The sequence below is a fragment of the Phycodurus eques genome, chromosome 12 (genome assembly GCF_024500275.1).
Source record: "Phycodurus eques isolate BA_2022a chromosome 12, UOR_Pequ_1.1, whole genome shotgun sequence".
Taxonomy (NCBI): domain Eukaryota; kingdom Metazoa; phylum Chordata; class Actinopteri; order Syngnathiformes; family Syngnathidae; genus Phycodurus; species Phycodurus eques.
Genome location: NC_084536.1, coordinates 21112501 through 21131169, shown reverse-complemented (window position 1 = coordinate 21131169; position 18669 = coordinate 21112501). Strand labels below are relative to the sequence as shown.

Here is an 18669-nt window from a genome sequence, read left to right as displayed (position 1 = left end):
CAACAGGAATGGGCAAGTCCTGTGAAGGCCACACTAAATCCATTCATCCATTTTCTACAGCACTTGTCCTCATCAGGTGATTTGGAGCCTTTTGGGTTCTGGGTTGGAATCGGCACTCTGGCTTCCTCCCACATTCCAAAACATGCTTGTTACGGTCATTGAATATTCCAAACTGTAAACTTCCACCCGTGAAAATGTGAGTGTGAATGCTTTTTTTTTTTTGGTCTATTTGTGCCCTGTGATTGGCTGGCGACCAGTCCAGGGTGTACCTCGCCTCTCGTCAGAAGTCAGCTGAGATAGGCTCCGGTTCACACGTGAACCTAATGAGGACAAGCACTATAGAAAATTGATGTAAGCAGATACTAACATAAATAAACGTATTCTATATTTCACAGCATTTCTTCATGTCACCAATACCTCCAAAACACCACTAGGTGACAGTATGTAATGCTGAATTACATTGTGTTGGTGTACCTAATGGTGTGGCTGGAGAGCATACATTTCCTTTTAAATCGATGGTAACTGTCTTTTTTCTCTCCTAGAATCCTCTCCAGTTTGGGGACTCAGATTGCGACTCATCCGAAGCCGAGTGCTCAGATGTCACCATCCGAAACAACAAAGGGGTCCCTTCCTCGTGGTGAACGCTTACCGGGCACTTGTCTTCTTTTTTTTGTTGGTTTTTTTTTTTTTTTTTTTTTTTTTTGCTTTGTTTGTTTTTTTTTTTTTTTTTGCCTGGAACCAATAGTGTCCCACAGGGTCCTGCAGAGAATACAGCAATAAGAGGACAATGATGTCAAAAAAAAAAAAAAAAAAAAAACAACTATATATATATATATATATATATATATATATATAGCAATCTCTCTCAGAATCCTCCCTCCTCCTTTTACCAGGCCTTCATTCCCTCATCTTCAGCACAGCATCCAGGCAACCCATGGCAGGAATTCCCTTTTAGAATGAACATGTACATTAGATTCATAGTTTATTTTTTAATTCTGAAGGACAATTCAGGACATCGGAGTGGAGAAAAAGACTCATAATAAAGCCTATTTTGCAATTTACGCACATGCTAATGGTTAACGGCGGTGAGTGAGATGAAGACACGGGTGGGAAGAGTGAGGTGGACGCATGGAAGCATGATTGGTTTTAATTCTGACAGCGAGCGGTGGGGATTTCCATCATTGTTTATCTCTCAGGTGACCCAGATGTGGAGCTCCATGCCTTCATCTGGCTGTAGTCACTGTCTTCATTTTTGGGGGGGTTTACATGGCAAAATCCCCAAATCAGCACGCGCCACCATCTAGTGCAGTGTTTCCCAACCTTTATTGAGCAAAGGCACATACTCTACATTCAAAAAAATCTCACGCCTTCTCAATGGACTTTTCCACACCATGACAACGAGGCGCTCTAAAGCGACCACGTCAGCTCCAAGCCTCAGCCAACACACGAGCTGTCAAGTCCAACTTATTATTATTTTTTTTCCCCCTCCACTTGCTGTTCCGCCTTTCTCTTCGTGACGTGCGTGCACTCACAGCTGACAATGAGGCGCTCTAAAGCAGCCACACCAGTGGACTAGCCGAAGGGCGGATGCATTTCCGGGATGTAGGCATAGCTACATGGCTAACTGCATGTCATAGTTTTTTTTTTTTTTTTTTTAATAATTTTTTGTTTAACCAGGTAATGCATTTGAGAAAAAAAGATTCTCACTTGCAATGCCGACATGGAGGCAATTTAGGTTTCCGTGTCTTGCCCAAGGACACTTCAACACTGAACCCTTCGGTCACCGGACGACCCACTCTACCAATTAAGCCATTGCCACTGATGCGACGGAAAGGTGCTCCGGTTCTTATATCGTGTACGACTAGTAGTATAGCGCCCAAAAATCAGGAAAACTTAAATTGTGAGAAAATAACGGTATATGGCCACAGCTGAGCACTACATAGTTCTGTCTTTGCACGTTTTCAGCAATTATCTTCAAACATGTATATGTATATGTATTTAGAAACAAAAATGTCTGTATTCACTTTTCAGGGTCTTGAAGTGAAATTGGGTGATTTTCCGCAGCATATGTGACGATGTCTCACGACATCATCACAATGGTTGGGAATCACTGCTCTAGTGCAGGGGTGGGGACATTTTTTCTTATCAGGAGCCAAAGACCATACGAAATTTCTGAAAAGTCGTGACAGCAATGCGTCATACAAATGTTAACCATATATCCAGAAAAAAAAATGGGGGCTTCCTCTGAGGTTTTATCAGGCCAGAAAAACTGCTCTCGCTGGCCATATATGTGCATATACGGTTTCCCCCGCCCAAGCACCAAAATATCAACTGACTTTATTTTGAGTTCACAGGAACTTCCCGTCCCACCCTCTTTGCCACCAGAACCGGTGGTTGTCCCATTACAAAGCTAACATTACAAACACCAGCATGACCAACCTGCCTCATAGCCGGACTCCGTTATGTCCACTCATCAGGCTGTGAGCGCACCCAGCATGCATGAGACCGCATTAGGTGGACCAGCTATAACACGGTGAGATGGAGCTGAGGAGAAAGGCTGAAATGAACAAAACAAGGACGATATCCAGCTTATCCTTCTTCTGTCATCACGAAACAAATGATGCTATCAGTGTGTGAGGACACACAAAACCCCCGTTAGACATTACAGTTTCATGTCTCATCTCAGGATTGTTGGACAAAAACCGGAACAAACTGGACTGGACCAATTACTGTTTGTCAGAATGTTGTTTGGACAACCGTTGTTGCTTTTAGCACGTTTCCTCAAATAGTGGCCTCTCTTCTGTTGAGACCGTCACTACCTAGTAGTAATTATGTACGCTAATCCCCCGGTAGTAATAGTAATTATAATTACAATAGCGAAAAACTGAGTAATTAATGCCCCCCATGAATTTTTTCATTTTATTATTATTATTTTATTTTTTTTTTAGAATTGCCTATATTAATAGTTTAAACTAAATATACAGTTAACCCCACATATTTGTCGTTTGACAGCGAATTTGGGGGTGAGGGACCTAACCTATGTTTGTTGAAAAACTCCTTTTCCTTTGTTTTTGTTCTCAGGCCAAGGCAATAACAGTATTGCTTTGGCACTATCTGGTGGTATCTTGGCGCTGAAGTGAATTGAGGAGCTTCATTTAGAAGTAGTCTTTTGCCACCCTCATGTGGCAATTACAGTACATTATAAATCTTTTTTAGGGAGGCGCCAATTACTCGCAGATTTTCGCTATTCGCATCAGAGCTTGGTCCGTACTCCACGTGAATACTGTCAGAAAATATGTAGATAAATAATAAAAAGGCAGAGACTGCTCATGTGAGGCAGATACATGTTCCATCCATTGTAACCCAACATAACAATTCACTGTCAAGCGATTAGCCAACATCAGTGTGTCTAGCTTCACTTTTTCAAAGGCCTCCTCTCAAACAGACGCCTCATTCAAATAAATGACCCACGCCACTGTTTGAGGAAATAGTTTTCAGTTGCAGTATCCCCTTTTTCTTCCAATTTTTAGGCGCATCGTCGCTCGTGTAACACTTTCTTGCAGGGTACTTTTTACTGATATAACCTGAAGTATGTGTGTAATGGCACTACTGTACTGTATGTCCAAAAAGAGCAAACCATTCCACCTGTGTTTGTGAATTAACAAAAGCAATTAAGAGTCTAGGGTTCTTGCTCAGGATCGAGAGCGTCTAGCTGGCCAGACACACTAACTAGTGGATAGCGAAGCTTGTATTGTAATTGCATTTATTTATTTATTTTGGTTGATGTAATTTTTTTTCTTTTTTTTGTTTTTTTCTTTTGCTGCTCAGGTTTGACGTTGCCGTTTGAGAACAAGAGCTAGGTGGCGACAAATACATTGATTTATGGAAGTGGCTCTGCTTTTTTTTTTTTTTTTTTTTTTTTTATTCTGACCACAGAAGCTCTCCAAAATCACTCTTTTTGCTCTAAATGTAATTTTTTTTCAAGAGATGCTGCATCTGCTGGAGCTTCATTTATTCCCCCTTCTTTTGAGTGTTTGTCATTCCCTTGTACAGCATTTAGCGTAAAGGCAGAGTTGATTTTCACAGAAAATCCCAGCTCTCGTGTATGTAAGCAGGCTATAGGAATAGACAAGCCAGATATCAATAAGGCCATGAGGCTCTTTTAATTTCCCTTTATTTCAGTGTTGGTTTACTGTTTATGTATATAAACCTCAGCAAATGTAACCTGATCTGTCACCAATGAGCTGCTCAAACTGGCTGAAAAGAATACGTTTGTGATGTTTTTTGCATCTGTATTGAACTAGATTCACCTAAGATTGAATGAACTGCTTGATTATCTGTTTATTTGCGCTTGAAAAACTTTTGCAAAGGATTTATACTTAAAACAGGCCGCTGCATTAGCTCGAGCCTCCCCTCGACGTGTCCGTTTGTGTTTACATTGATGTAAATTAATTAACCTCATGCGTCGTAATGATCAAGCTGTCGATAATGCCTGGCATCTTGTAAAGTATGATTGTGGTTGTTTTCTTTGTAGCTGGCCTACATGATTATTGAATTAATTTATTACGAATGGCGAGTAAGTGTTCTTTTTTTAATTTCAGGCAGCTTTAGCAGGTGTATTATTTAAAGCAAGCACAATGTCAATTGTCAATTGTCATATCGTCATCATTACAGATGAAGTATGGATGTGGTGGCGCTTAAAAACAAAAATATTTCCAAATGCTTACTGCAGTCAACATATCTCTTCTGTTTTCACCAAAAGCCAATCAGGGGACAAAGAGACCACAGGTCTGAAAAGCATCTTTGATGCAGAATTATTTCTTCCCCCCCCCCCCATCCTTTCTGTTATTTTGATCTCATATTTAACACCAACTTGTGTCTGTGAAGTTGTTTCTAATCGTGCACATCATCTCCTGTATCCAGCAAGCTGTTTCTTTACTACGCTCATTTTCCAGCTCCTCTTCATGTCCAATGGCATTACGATCAAACCAATCCTGTCAGATTCCTGTATTTTCCAGAGTACAGTACGGTGGATATCTGGGGGAATATAATCCAAGGAAGCAACTGCATGGAATAAATGCTGATGTACTGTACCCAACATCTTGTGCTGGTCTTTTATTATTAATTCCATCCATCGCTTTTCTGTAGTGCTTTTCCTGATTGGGGTCACAGGTGACAAGGAGCCTATCCCAGCTGACTTTGGGCGAGAGGTGGGGTACACCCTGGACTAGTCGCGAGCCGATCGCAGGACTCATCGACAAACAACCGTTCAGATTCACATTCACATCGTTTAATTGCAATTTAGAGTATTCAGTTAAAAGCTGGTGGATTTACAGCTTCATGACGGGCAGGACACAGCAGGTGAACCTGGGGGACCTCATCCACACGCACTATCAGCACTGGGGCACCCCAAGGGTACATCCTCTCCCCGCTGCTCTTCTCTCTCTACACGAACAACTGCACCTCAACACGCCCGGCCGTCCAACTCCTGAAGTTTGCAGACGACACCACAGTCATCGGCCTCATCAAAGACGAGTCTGTGTATCGACAGGAAGTGGAGCGACTTGAGCTTTGTTGCGGCCGACACAACCTGGAGCTGAACACGCTCAAGACTGTAGAGATGATTGTGGACTAAACTGCATATTGATTAAATACCACAAGTACAGCATTGTAAACACCGCAAAGAAAGGTCCGAGCTGAGATTTGAACCCATAACCTTAGACCTGTGTGGCAGACGTGCTCACCACTGAGTCACTGTTCTGTCCAATCGGTGATTTAGAAATGTAAACCATTATTATTATTCAGTGACTATTCTCAATCAGTATAATAATAATAATAATAATATTGTGATGTGAGTTAGCTGACTAACTGTGCCTACACCCTAAAAATACATCTTACCTTCAGATAGTCTGCATTTCGTGGCCATTTTAGAGCACCTCATTGTTGCAGTGTGGAAAAGTTTTGTGGCGCCACCAGAGTCATGAGTAGCTATATTTTAATAATTTGTTGTGTGTAGGTATATGAAAGATGCTAAAGAAGGTAGCATCCATTTTTCCAGGTGGTAGTAGTGGGGTTTGGTTGATAGTTGAGCAGGCAGCCTGTAGTATTTGAGAGCGGAGAGAACAGTTTGATTTGTCATAATTTTGAAGCCTCGTTTTATATATGCAATGATTATTTTTTTTTAAACCATTCAAATTTGGCAGGGTTGTTGACATCACTCTTTGTGGTGTGTCAAATTTATGAGACATTTATTTTCACTTTAAAATGACTGAAGTCTTTGTGTATAACGGTCCAAATGTTGTACAAACTACTGTAGTATCAAATAGTTTATTTGGAATATGGACATTCACTTTTCTCCACCCTTCCCTCTAGAAAACACAGGACAAAGTCTAGAACCATGAGGCTTAAAAAGAGCTTCTATCACCAAGGGGTGCTGATTGATGCCCACCCAAGCCTGTTTGGATGCCCACCCCACCCATTGCACATCCCCGCCGGCCCTGCACCCCCCTAACACATTAAAACACATTCAATGCCATTGACGGCTTTAGAAGTTAACTTGGAAGGCTGGCAGTGATTTTATATGCAATCTAATGAAAGACTGTACAATATTGTCTGATCATAACCTGTGCAATAACCGAACACCAGCCATTCCCCCAAATGCGAACAATTGTATATTCTGTAAATAAGTGTCTTTTGGCTTTTGTGAGTACATGTGTATACTTCTTTGTTAACGAAGAAGGATACACTGATTGTCATTGTTCCTGTGAGCTTTTCTGTTCTATTCGATGTTAATCACGAATAAAGTGTCATACATGGTCAATTTCCCTTGTCGAAGAATTTTTTTCCCTATCTATCTATTGTTGGATCTATCTCACCCAGCACCTATAAAAATAGACACAAAAGGAATGAAGACGCTGGTTTCTTTTGCTCATGAGGAGGGCGTATGGGGGATTGTTCAGATTACAGCCTCTCATCACGCTCTAAACAATCTCTCCCGTCGCTCCTGTATTTATTTGAAATAGGGAGGTTTTACAAGACATAACACACTAAGGGGAGGGTTTCAAGGTGAAGACATGAGACCAACACCCGGCCACGTCCTTGGTCAAGACGCCCTTCTCTCTGATGATTCTTCCTGCCTCACGGTCAGCAAGCAACCATCAAAATCGTCCATAATACTAATGCAAGTTTAGCAAATAAATGATAACTTCTACAATATATTTAACTCTATCTATCTATCTATCTATCTATCTATCTATCAATCATGTGACACGTTCAGGTGTGACCGTGTTGTAATACTGTCGAAGTTCCTAGTGGTTAGTAAAGCCACGCCCACCACCAGGACTCCGTGTTGTACGTGCGTGAACGTTTTTCCGTCGTTTTGTCAATCAAGGTCTTGCGGGCGGGCGGGGGCTTACGTTCAACCCAATCCAAGAACTGTGTAGCGTGTATTTCCGGGCTGCGCGGGTGAATACAACAAACTTATCCGCCTTCGGTCGGGCGGAGTCAAGAGTCCAACTGCTGGCAAGACGAGATAGACATCGACTGACTACTAGTTTAGGTGGTAATAAACCCCGCCACTCTCAAGGAACGCAAACTCCCCTATCGGACCACCGGGTGCTTGAAACGAACGTCCCCTCCTTCTCGGAAGCGCCACATTTGCACCGACAGGAGAGCCAACAAACATGTCTTCCATGGACCTGGAAAAGTTGAAGATGACGGGGGCAGGCCGGGCAATAGCGGTGCTCACCAGCGGAGGGGACGCACAAGGTGACTCCAAAACACATCACAACTCCCAAGTGACTTTAAAACTTTACGGGCGCTCGAATGCAAGTGAAGCTAGCTCATGCTAACGCGGCTAATGTTTGTCGCGTCTGTTTAGCACACTAATACTGTGTAATAATTACACCCCCCTCCAGTTATGTTAATGCTTCAACACATTATTTTCTCCTCCAGTTATAAGTGTATGCGAGATTTAAACAGGTTAAAACCTCAACAAAACGACGCCAAGCTCTTGACAAATCTCCCTAAGGCATGTTCAATAATAACCTTTGACCAATATAAGGTTATGAAGTCATAAATGCTCCACCGCTTTCCTCATTAGGTTGATGAAGCAACACCCGGTGCGGTTAGCAAGCGCTCCTTCACCGGCTCAGTCAGTATACAGTTCGGTACTATGTTGTACGGTATATTAAAAATAATTTTTTTTGTTATAACTTAGACTTTATACACCACCACAAAGGATTTCAAATAAAATGCACCGGTGCCTTGAGATACGAGATTAATTCAATGCATGACCATGTTCGATTACTGAAGACGTGTATCTCAAATCATCTTTCCCATTTGAAATGAATGGAAGTGCCACTAATCCGTTCCAGCCTCCCCAAAACACCCAACAAACATTTCTGTAATCTGATTTAAAGAAAAAACAAACCTATAATATAATATTGTGCCCCATTAAAATTTAGTCATAATATAATTAAATCGAATTTAAATAGCTTGTGCTTCATGATTAATTCATTGCAATGCCTTTGGCTATGTGTGATTTGGCCACCAGGGGCAGTATAATACTTTTGCAAAGACACAAACGAAGAAGACTAGCACTCACAACTACTGTCAGCACCGATTTGAAGAGAAGACTAGAGCCACCAGCACGCTGTAGCTAACCGATGTGCCTACGTGGCAGCCGTATTTGCAGGGGCGACATTCCCATCAAAAGCAAGGCATATATATTAAAAATAGGTCATAACTTGCTCATTCATCAACCGGTTTTGATGAGGTTTAGAAAAATATATTTTTACCTGTGAAAGGTTATTCCCAGTTTCCTTCAAACTGTACGCCGTTGTGCGGAACCGTATTTAGCACAATGTGCCGGTATTCATGTTCTTTTGGTTTTCTTGCCGTCCACACACATGGAATGCGCTAATGACTTTTACCCCACTAGCTTAGCGTCGGCGTAGGCACATAGGTAGCTACACCATACCCCTTTTGAGCTATGTTTATATCTATGATCAAGTGACTCAGTAAACTGCAGTAATTTTTTTGCAGAGGATAAAGGATATAGGCCTGTGAGTATTTTTATTTCCTTTCTTCATGTGTTGATGTAGTTACTGATGTAGAAGATGATTTTTGGATCACACCTCAGAATTCAACATCAATAAACGTGTCACGTATGCTTTGGATCACAAACTGTTCCTGTCAGAGAAAACATATTTGTTAAAATCTCGTGGAATTTTTAATACAGCTCTTGTATTGTCCGTTCCTCAGGGATGAATGCTGCTGTGCGAGCTGTGACCAGAATGGGCATCTATGTTGGTGCCAAGGTCTACTTGATATATGAGGTAACAAAATATAGTGTTAGTTTTAACAAATGGTGGTATGGCTACAGTTTTTTTTATGATGTCTATTTTCATTATCCCATAGGGCTACCAGGGGCTTGTGGATGGGGGCGATCACATCAAACTGGCACACTGGCAGAGTGTGACCAACATCATCCAGCTGGTAGGTTCTGTGATCTCCTCAGCAGCCAGTTGACAGTGTTGGTTCACCTAAAGCGGGGTACACATGTACCGGGTTTTAACCTCTTTATTGATTTTTAAATGTGAGAGAACCCGCATGATGACAAAATGGGCAAGTGTCTCCTTACTAGTCGTTTATCGCGTTTGTGATCTACTTGAGATGCACAAAACCAAGTGTGTTGTAGTGCCAAGACTGACCTTTGATAGTCAGCGTGGTGCTACAGGGCATCCACACTGTAGGAAAATACAAAGAAAAAGTAGTAGCAGTCGTAGTATTATGGCCCAAACTGGTGTACGCATAAAATATTTGTAAATATTGAACATTTAACATTTAGAATTGACAGCCTGCATCTGTTTTCCAAGCAGATCAGGGAGGGGAAAAACAATCACTATTAACACACCCCGCATCACGGGATAATCCCTCAGGATAATATTTTGGAGACATCAGATAATCAGGCTTTTGCTGACTTTGTTTGCAAGGGAGGGAAAAATGCTCAGATTTGCATCAATTATCGGTACGTGTGCACCCTGCGTTCCATTAATGTGTTTTTCCTTCAATGCCAAGCTCAAGTTCTCTCTCTTTTTTTTTATGGTAGGACTTTTATTATTTCATCCATCTTCCCACCTGTCTAGTAAAGGTTCAAACCTGGTAAGGGGTCTTGCTGCATGGAGAACCTGTGTGGCACTTGGAAGGCATTTTCCTCTCGTGGGAAGCAAATATCTTGTATTGTTGTTGTTCCTAGTCCCCATTTAGTGTTGTTTTTAGTGACAGTAGCAATGACATTATGTCCCATTTACAGTACAACCTCTAAGATCGAACACAATCCGGGATTTCTGTTGACCGCTGATTATTGCGGATTTATAAACAAATTTTCCTTCAGGAAATAATGGAAATCAGTTTAAAACAGCCACCATCTTAAAACCATTAACTTTTGTTCCATTCCTACAGTTGCGACGTTACCCAAATTTGTACATAAGTCTATCACTAATATACAGCAAGTCATAATTACAGTAATATTTGTGTGAAAAACACAATCCGGCTGTAAAAATACAATAAGGAGGACTGAAGTATAAAGTAGGTAAGGCTTCAAGAAATATTTAACACATTCATGGCTTGTCTAAGCGAATGTGTAAAAAATAAAAAAAAAATAAAAAAATACACTACACTTTGATGCATGACTGACATGGTGGGCTTATTCTTCACGCAAGGAATAAATACAGATCACTTTATGGTGTACATTCAGGCTTGCTATCAAGCTATAGTCATATTGTCATTAGCAGCCAGGGCAGAGACGCGTGTGCCGCTTAAGTTGTATATGTGGTTCTGCAGTTATGATCACGTTACTACTCTTCATCACTGGTGTTTGCATCAGGAGCACACACACACAAAAAAAAAAGCAAAACACTTGTGGGGTTAATCCTTTAATTCTCACTTAGCTGAGCTGTAAGACTTCGGGGCATGCAAATGTTGAGGTTCTACTGTCCCTGTTCAAGTCCTTTTTATTTAGCTGTGTCTTCCCGAACTGTTATGCGTGTGATTGCTAAGAGGCAAGCATGCCATTGTATTGTGTTTGGATGAACATGTTTTACAACTCTTTCACTCGTTTTATTGCACTTGGCCATCGCTAGGTGGATTAGAACTCACCTAGCATCAAAGAAACGTTGCGGCACGGATGTCATGGCATCACCAAAAAGCACTTACTAAGCATTACACTGCGGACATATTTGCATGGTATCTTGAGATTGTTTGGATACGTTGTGACGTATTACGCAGCCCTCATTTAAGTTCTTTCTTTGGCATTTGGTCTTAGCAAGAGCCCGTCTTTGCATCCACGTGTACTTTTTGTGATAATGTCTCATTTTTTGTCTATTAAATATAATGTTTTCATCTGTGTTCATGACAATGATGGAAGACAAACTTCCATCACAGGTAGGGATGGACGATTTAATTTTATTTTTTTATTTGAGTTAAGTGCTTGTTGATTCTTGCCTTTAGCTCAGTTAGTGTTAAATAACTATCCCTATGCGTCACGCTACTCCTGAGTTCTGACTTTGTGCTGTGACTGGCGCAGGGCGGGACGGTTATTGGCAGCGCGCGATGCAAGGTGTTCACGACCCGCCAAGGGAGGCTGGCGGCCGCCTTCAACCTGGTCAAACGTGGCATCACCAACCTTTGCGTGTGCGGCGGCGACGGCAGCCTCACCGGCGCCAACATCTTTCGCAGCGAGTGGAGCAGCCTGCTGGATGAGCTCATCCAGAGTGGTGAGCCCGAGCCCGCTCGTCGACCCCTCCGTCACATTGAATGAAAATGAGATATTTTACCACACTGTGCTCCTTTCAGGGAAGATCACGGATACGCTGGCGAAGCAGCACAGCCACCTCAACATTGTGGGCCTGGTGGGGTCTATAGACAACGACTTCTGCGGAACTGACATGACCATCGGAGCGGACTCTGCCTTGCACCGCATCATGGAGATCATTGATGCTATCATGACTACTGCTCAAAGGTGAAATAAGCACTACGTTTACATGGGCTGTTATGAAATATCTTTATTAACATCTTTATTGCCGTGCATGTTTATTTCCGTCAACTTGAATCCAACCGCTTACTGCCACCGACTAATCTATTCGTCAAGTACGTATTTAAATGAGTAGGCGTGAAAGAGGGTCTCGCCCGGCTTGTCGGTGAAATTCAGGTTTGTAAACCACTCTATTGTCCAACGGTTCCTTGGAGACGCCGGCGTTGTATCGTTTTTTATGACACTGATATGAAAAGAAGTTAACCAGCACAAATAGCATAAGCACAAAACATTCTGCCTTGTTTCTGATAAGAAGTTGTTGCGCCTTTCGACTTCGCTTTGAATTTGGCACAGTTTTTACAACGGATGCCCTTCCTGATGCAAAACACTTTATGACAAATTCTCTGCATGTGTGAGCGCAGAAATAGAAGGCTTACACTGCATTCTACAATGAGTATAAAGAGAACGCTAGCATCCAAAGGAGAGTTTGTTTGAGCCTGCTGGGTCTTGCCCAGACTTGAACTCTCAATCATCTGTAGGCTGTACAATCTCAACATCTTTAGTCAGTAAGAAGAAGGTCCTGAAAAAACAGTTTGATGTGCTTGTTGTTCTCCCGACAGCCACCAGCGCACGTTCGTCCTGGAGGTCATGGGGCGTCACTGCGGGTAAGTTTAAACACTTGCTTTTTTTTTTTTTTCGTTGTTGTTGCTTCCGTCTAAACTGACCCAAACTCTAATATCTGGACTTTTTTTTTTTTTTAATCTCTAGCTATCTAGCCTTGGTGTCTGCGCTGGCATCCGGTGCTGATTGGCTCTTCATCCCAGAGGCTCCTCCAAAGGACGATTGGGAGGATCGCATGTGCGACCGTCTCGAGGCGGTGAGAGGTCCAGACTGTGTTTAACATTTTTAAATGACAAGCAAATATGTTTTCCCCATAAGGATCAAGCTGTTTTTTATTAAATGCCCATTTAGATCAGTCACTTTTTTTCCAATTCAAAAAGTCTTAACATATTGTTATCATTTGTGTATGTGGGTACTTCCAGAGTCGTATCAAAGGCTCCAGACTCAACATTATAATTGTCGCAGAAGGTGCTATCGACATGCACGGCAAGCCCATCTCCTCCACTTATCTGAGAGATGTAAGTTTGAAGATTTGATCGTCGGTAAAACATACAACAAGTCTTCCTCTAATATGCCGGACTTGCTCTTCATTTGTCCCTGAAGCTGGTGGTGAAGCGGTTGGGCTACGACACCAGAGTCACTGTACTCGGACATGTTCAGCGAGGAGGAACGCCCTCGGCGTTCGACAGGATACTGGTGAGTTGTGTGTTGGGCGTCACACAGCGACAATACGTAGCAAATGTTTTGGAAAATCACTGTGTGGGAGTGGCCCAACTTGCAGTGTGAAGTGGTGTGTGTGTGTGTGTGTGTTCACAATTTTACAGTAGCACGCTGTGTGGCGAGAGAATGCTTCAATCTGAAATATTCATATTTGAAGTAAAGTGCCTATTCACCTATTGATGTTTTTATTCTGTAGAACCTATTCTTTGCTATTCGCTGTGTATTTTGGGACTCCTTTTGTAATGCCATAAGATGGTGCCAAGGCCCTCTCTAATAGGAAAGCAGTCATTGGTGTCAAGGAAGTAATGTATGTTTAAGTGATATATCTTGATTGTTCAAAGGTCTTTTAGCCTGGATTGTTACTTGCTAGCAGGAGTTACTGAGACTGTTCGCTGCATGTGTTAAGTGTACTTCCCGTGAATTTAAAATGAATAAAGAAAAAGTCAAATCTGTTAGCCATTTATTCTGAAGGTTAATGTTGTAAGGTCAGTTAGAAATTACATTTAAGTGTTTCGGGATCATAGTTTGTGTTATATTTACAGTTCAAACTCTTAATAGAGGCAATTCTAAACAATTTTAAGGGTTGCGTCAATTACTTGCAATCACATTGGAGACAACAGCAAGGTGTGAAATTTTGCTGCATGTTTTGTAAAAATAAATGTGGGATAATTTAAAAAAAAAAGTTCAATCGTTTTTTGTTGCTCTGAACCAATGCGTCTGATTTGGTGTGGCTTTGGCATTTTAGGCTAATTTGAAGAACAACAATAACAGATCTACATTAAAAAAAAATAAGAAATCGACCTATACCCATTCAACCCAACCAATACAGCTTAAAAAATAGAAAACTAAATCGCACATAATGTCCCTAGGATCTTTTAAGAGTTAAATGAGTCCGAAGTAGTGTTTCTTGAATGTTGTTCCATTTCCCCCCCATTCAGTGTTCTGTTTGACATGTTTACTTATTCCTTGCTCTCATCTCATCTCTCAGAATTAGGCACTGTCACTTTCCACTTTCAAAGGGCTGACTCGTATAATCCGATTGATGGTCTATACATAGAAGGTAAAATGTAATCAGGCTCTGCCCGTCGCCACCCTGTCGGTTTTCAGAGCAGCAAGTTAGGCGTGGAGGCGGTCATCGCTCTGATGGAGGCGTCTCCTGACACCCCGGCCTGCGTCATCGGCCTGTCGGGCAACCAGGCTGTCCGTCTGCCTCTCATGGAGTGTGTGGAGATGGTGAGCCCGTCTTCTGCTGTCAATCTTACGATCTAACCGCCGATTGGCGCTGCTCTACTTTTGTCGAACGCTCCCTCTTTTTCAGACAAAGTTGGTGCAGACGGCCATGAATGAGAAGAGGTTTGATGAGGCTGTTAAACTGCGCGGAGGGTAAGCACTAAATTTTGTGCCATGTCATGCAATAATTTTCGATTGCGCTTGTTCTCATTAGGGCCAAGGGAGAGCTGGAGGCTATCAGCCCTGAACTCGTCCCCAGTCAATCAATCACAGGGCACATATAGACCAACAACCATTAATATTATGGACAATTTAGAGTCTTTAATGAGCCTAACATGCATCATTTTCAATGTGAAAAAACCCAAGCAAGCAATTACCATTCAAATGTGGCATTGGTCATTTTTGACGTTTCTTTCATAGGATTGCATTGCATTACAGTGTGCAGGTGTACCCAATGTTGTGTCCCACGAGCGTTGATTGTATGTTTTTTCAAAAAATAAAAAGTTACAACTGAACTAAAATGTCCTTGCAGGAGTTTTGAGAACAACTGGAACATCTATAAGCTTCTTGCCTTCCAGAAGCCTGCCCAGTCAAAGGTGAGTCTCTGACTCCAGTGGAACCTTAATTAATCCTTAATCCGAACCCTTAATGGCCTTCACTGGTTTACTGCGAGTCATTTTAACATTCTTAAAGGGGGCATATTGTAAAAAATCAACTTTAACTGCTTTTATTACACGTCTGTGTGATGCGTTAGTCAAAATACTGCATGGATCAACAATGACAGGCATATTTTACACCATGTTTCTTGCCATGGGGAATCAGGCTCGTTTTAGGGGCGGAGCTGTCATGCAATGGGCCAGCGCTCAACCCGCCCCTATACTGCTGGGCAACGGCGAGTCCGGCTTTTGTTTGATTGGCAACCAGTGGGGTGGATTTTACCGGCAAGTTCTTGCCGTCATTGACTGTGGTTGTGTGAATTAGCCCTGTTGTTTTGTAACAATGGGGCAGAAGTGCACTCACCGACACATTTTCAAATATAAATAAGCATACAACTACAGATTTGCTTGGTTGTTTCATTTCTTACTTGATGGTTGGCCAGGCACTTCGGGGCTATTTGTATACAAACATTAAAAAGTCAATGTTCAGTAATATATTTCCGTCATGGCTTAAAGTGTCATTGATGTGCCAGTCGTTTTGTTTTTAAAAGAAGTGAAACTGTAAAATGTAAAAAAAACAAAAAAAAACCATAATATTCCACTTTGATGGTAAGTGTCAAAGTGAAAGGGGACACAGGATAAAAGATAAGAATGAAACTGTAAGTACTGAGTCTCAATCCTCCTCCCCGTAGAGCAACTTCTCCCTGGCCATCCTGAACGTGGGCGCCCCGGCAGCGGGCATGAACGCGGCCGTGAGGTCGGCCGTGAGGTTGGCCATCGCCCACGGACACAAGGTCTACGCCGTGCACAACGGCTTCCAGGGCTTTGCCAATGGCGATGTGAGGCCTTCCTCCTCGGCGTCCTTGACCGCCTTCCCTCCACCTCGGTAACGAGGAGAATGCGAATTTTTGTGACTGCAGGTGTTTGAGATGGAGTGGCACAATGTAGCGGGATGGACGGGCCAAGGAGGCTCGCTGTTGGGTACGAAAAGGTGACATCTGGATTATGTGGAGTAAATGTCTGTTCTGCTTCTTAATGACAAACGAATGACACGCTTCCCTGTCCTTGTTCAGAACCCTTCCCAGCAAACACATGGAGAAGATTGTGGAGAACATGGCCAAGTTCAGCATCTCCGCTCTGCTGGTCATCGGAGGGTTTGAGGTACATTGAACCCTTCTTTATAATGATTGAAACGTTTCAACACCATCCGCGATATAGATATAGCATAATAATAAAAACAATACAAACCATATAAAGAAAACATTTTATATCGTTTTACCCCTCCTACATGCTTTAAACACGTTTACACTTATTAAAACACAGCAGTACAGACACGCAGCTCCTGCGTGAGGGCGCTTATTGTGTTTGTGTTTTATTGTTCTCCCGGCATTCAATGAACGGCTAAAAAGTGCTTCGGCGACTGTGGCTCGCCTTTCCCACGTGTGACTGCATTACCTTAAGTAAGTATACTGTAAAAAAAAAAAAAAAAAATGCTGAAAAGATCTGCAGAGGGGAACACCATGGACTCCATTTAACGAATCAGAGGTCTTTTTCCCCAAGTCTTCACAATTTGTGTTTGCCGCTTTCAAAGGCCTACAGAGGCGTGCTGGAGCTCTTTGAGGCGCGAGGGCTCTACGACGAGCTGTGCATCCCCATGTGTGTGATTCCCGCTACCATCAGCAACAACGTCCCCGGAACCGACTTCAGTCTGGGGGCCGACACCGCCGTCAACGCCGCCATGGAGGTAAAGCTGAGCGCATAAATGGTAACGTAAAGAAATTTGATTTTTATATATGGAGGTATTTGGCATTTACATAAAATGGGTTTTCCAAACTGCGCAGCACGGTGATCTAGTGGTTTGCACCCGCGCCTCACAGGTTAAACATTTATGATTGTCGGCCCCACCGTTTTTCGAGCAGATTGGCGTGGAAAAATCCCTCTTAACACAGCCCACACCTCAGGATAATCTTTTAGAGATATCCAATAATTGGGCCATTGATGACTTTGATCAGAAGGGAAAAGAAATGCTCAGATTAGGCCCCGTTACCCGTGTACTTTAATCCTTTAACAGCTGTTCAAAAGTGCCACAAACACAGGAAATAACATTGCTCTATTTTATTTGTAAACAATTTGACTGATTTGTAATTAGTCTGCAATCAGAGAAAAAAAAATTCTGATCTGCTAATCTTTACATAATATATTCAAGACAATAGGCTAGTAGTCCTGTTGTGTGGTAAGATTAGTTAACATTTTCACATTCTTGCAGCATACACACCCAGCCTGGAGTTATCTCCTCTTGACACCTTTCGTTGGTTAATCTCCCCTTTAGGGCTGCGACAAGATAAAGCAGTCTGCTACGGGGACAAAGAGGCGCGTGTTTGTGGTGGAAACAATGGGGGGCTACTGCGGTTACCTAGCGACGAGCACCGGCATCGCCGTGGGCGCCGACGCAGCCTACATCTTCGAGGACCCTTTTAACATCCACGACCTGAAGGTGACAACCGCAGATTCTCGCCGCAATTAGTTTTTCTTCCGCATTCAACTCCCCATTATGTTGCCTTTCACAGACCAATGTGGAGCATCTCACGGAGAAGATGAAGAAGGACATCCAGCGGGGCCTCGTTTTGAGGTCAGATGGGTTCAGCTCGATCCAATGCTGTCTGCTTTAGCGAAAAGCCTGTCTGGTTGACTCCATTCATGCTATTCTATTCGATACATTCCATGCACTGCGCTGTCTATGTGCTGTTTATCAGGGGTTGGCAAACGTTTGGGCTCATTTCAGTTCATCAGTCACATTTAGGAATGGTAAATGGACTGCACTTATATGGCGCTTTATCCACACCATCACAGTGGCCAAAGCGCTTAATACATTTAAATCATAAAATCATTGTAAAAACATATTTCTCCCCCCCCCCCCCCCCCCCCCCAAAAAAAACATTACCAATTATTTTATGAGAGTAATAAATAAAAAGTGAATTTAAAAATTCATGAATACATTTAAATTTAACAATTTTAGGAATAAAAATCAATTATCGGCGGACTTGAAGTGTTCGCAGCATGCTCGGTCACACCATCTCCAACTATCATTAAAACATTTGTTAACACTTGTGTATTTGACTTCTTCTACTTAACAGGAATGAAAAATGCCACGAGCACTACACTACAGATTTCCTGCACAAACTGTATTCCGCTGAGGGGAAGGGCATTTTTGACTGTCGGGTCAACGTGTTGGGACACCTCCAGCAGGTACGGTGCCGCCTTGTGTTCTTCATTCACCCTAAAAAAACAAAGCTGAGTGACTCTATCTCGTTCACCAGGGAGGGTCGCCATCTCCCTTTGACAGAAATTATGGCACCAAGCTGGGAGTGAAGGCCATCCAGTGGATAAGTGAGAAGCTGACAGAAAACT

At 42.4% G+C, this 18669-nt stretch overlaps 2 protein-coding genes across 5 annotated transcripts in view; both read left to right on the top strand.

Annotated features, from left to right (window-relative positions):
• The window catches only part of si:ch211-45c16.2 (mitogen-activated protein kinase kinase kinase 13), a 29997-nt gene extending 29342 nt beyond the window's left edge, over nt 1–655 (top strand). For 3 of the 4 annotated variants that reach the window (XM_061691642.1, XM_061691643.1, XM_061691645.1), the window contains one exon: nt 61–247. In XM_061691642.1, coding sequence (XP_061547626.1) covers nt 61–162 — 102 coding nt within the window. In that variant the 3' untranslated portion in view covers nt 163–247. Of the gene's footprint in view, nt 1–60; nt 248–542 lie in introns of those variants that run through there. The other variant, XM_061691644.1, reaches the window with a different exon arrangement.
• A 6847-nt stretch (nt 656–7502) lies between these two features.
• Nucleotides 7503–18669, top strand: part of pfkla (phosphofructokinase, liver a) — a 13423-nt gene continuing 2256 nt past the window's right edge. The window contains exons 1-20 of the mRNA XM_061691442.1: nt 7503–7767; nt 9265–9338; nt 9421–9498; nt 11588–11777; nt 11857–12022; nt 12655–12699; nt 12803–12911; nt 13078–13173; nt 13259–13351; nt 14483–14608; nt 14694–14758; nt 15138–15201; nt 15954–16100; nt 16182–16252; nt 16335–16422; nt 16853–17005; nt 17591–17755; nt 17829–17890; nt 18396–18507; nt 18579–18669. The exon at nt 18579–18669 is cut by the window's right edge and continues 9 nt beyond it. Coding sequence (XP_061547426.1) covers nt 7683–7767; nt 9265–9338; nt 9421–9498; nt 11588–11777; nt 11857–12022; nt 12655–12699; nt 12803–12911; nt 13078–13173; nt 13259–13351; nt 14483–14608; nt 14694–14758; nt 15138–15201; nt 15954–16100; nt 16182–16252; nt 16335–16422; nt 16853–17005; nt 17591–17755; nt 17829–17890; nt 18396–18507; nt 18579–18669 — 2080 coding nt within the window. The 5' untranslated portion in view covers nt 7503–7682. The remainder of the gene's footprint in view (nt 7768–9264; nt 9339–9420; nt 9499–11587; nt 11778–11856; nt 12023–12654; nt 12700–12802; nt 12912–13077; nt 13174–13258; nt 13352–14482; nt 14609–14693; nt 14759–15137; nt 15202–15953; nt 16101–16181; nt 16253–16334; nt 16423–16852; nt 17006–17590; nt 17756–17828; nt 17891–18395; nt 18508–18578) is intronic.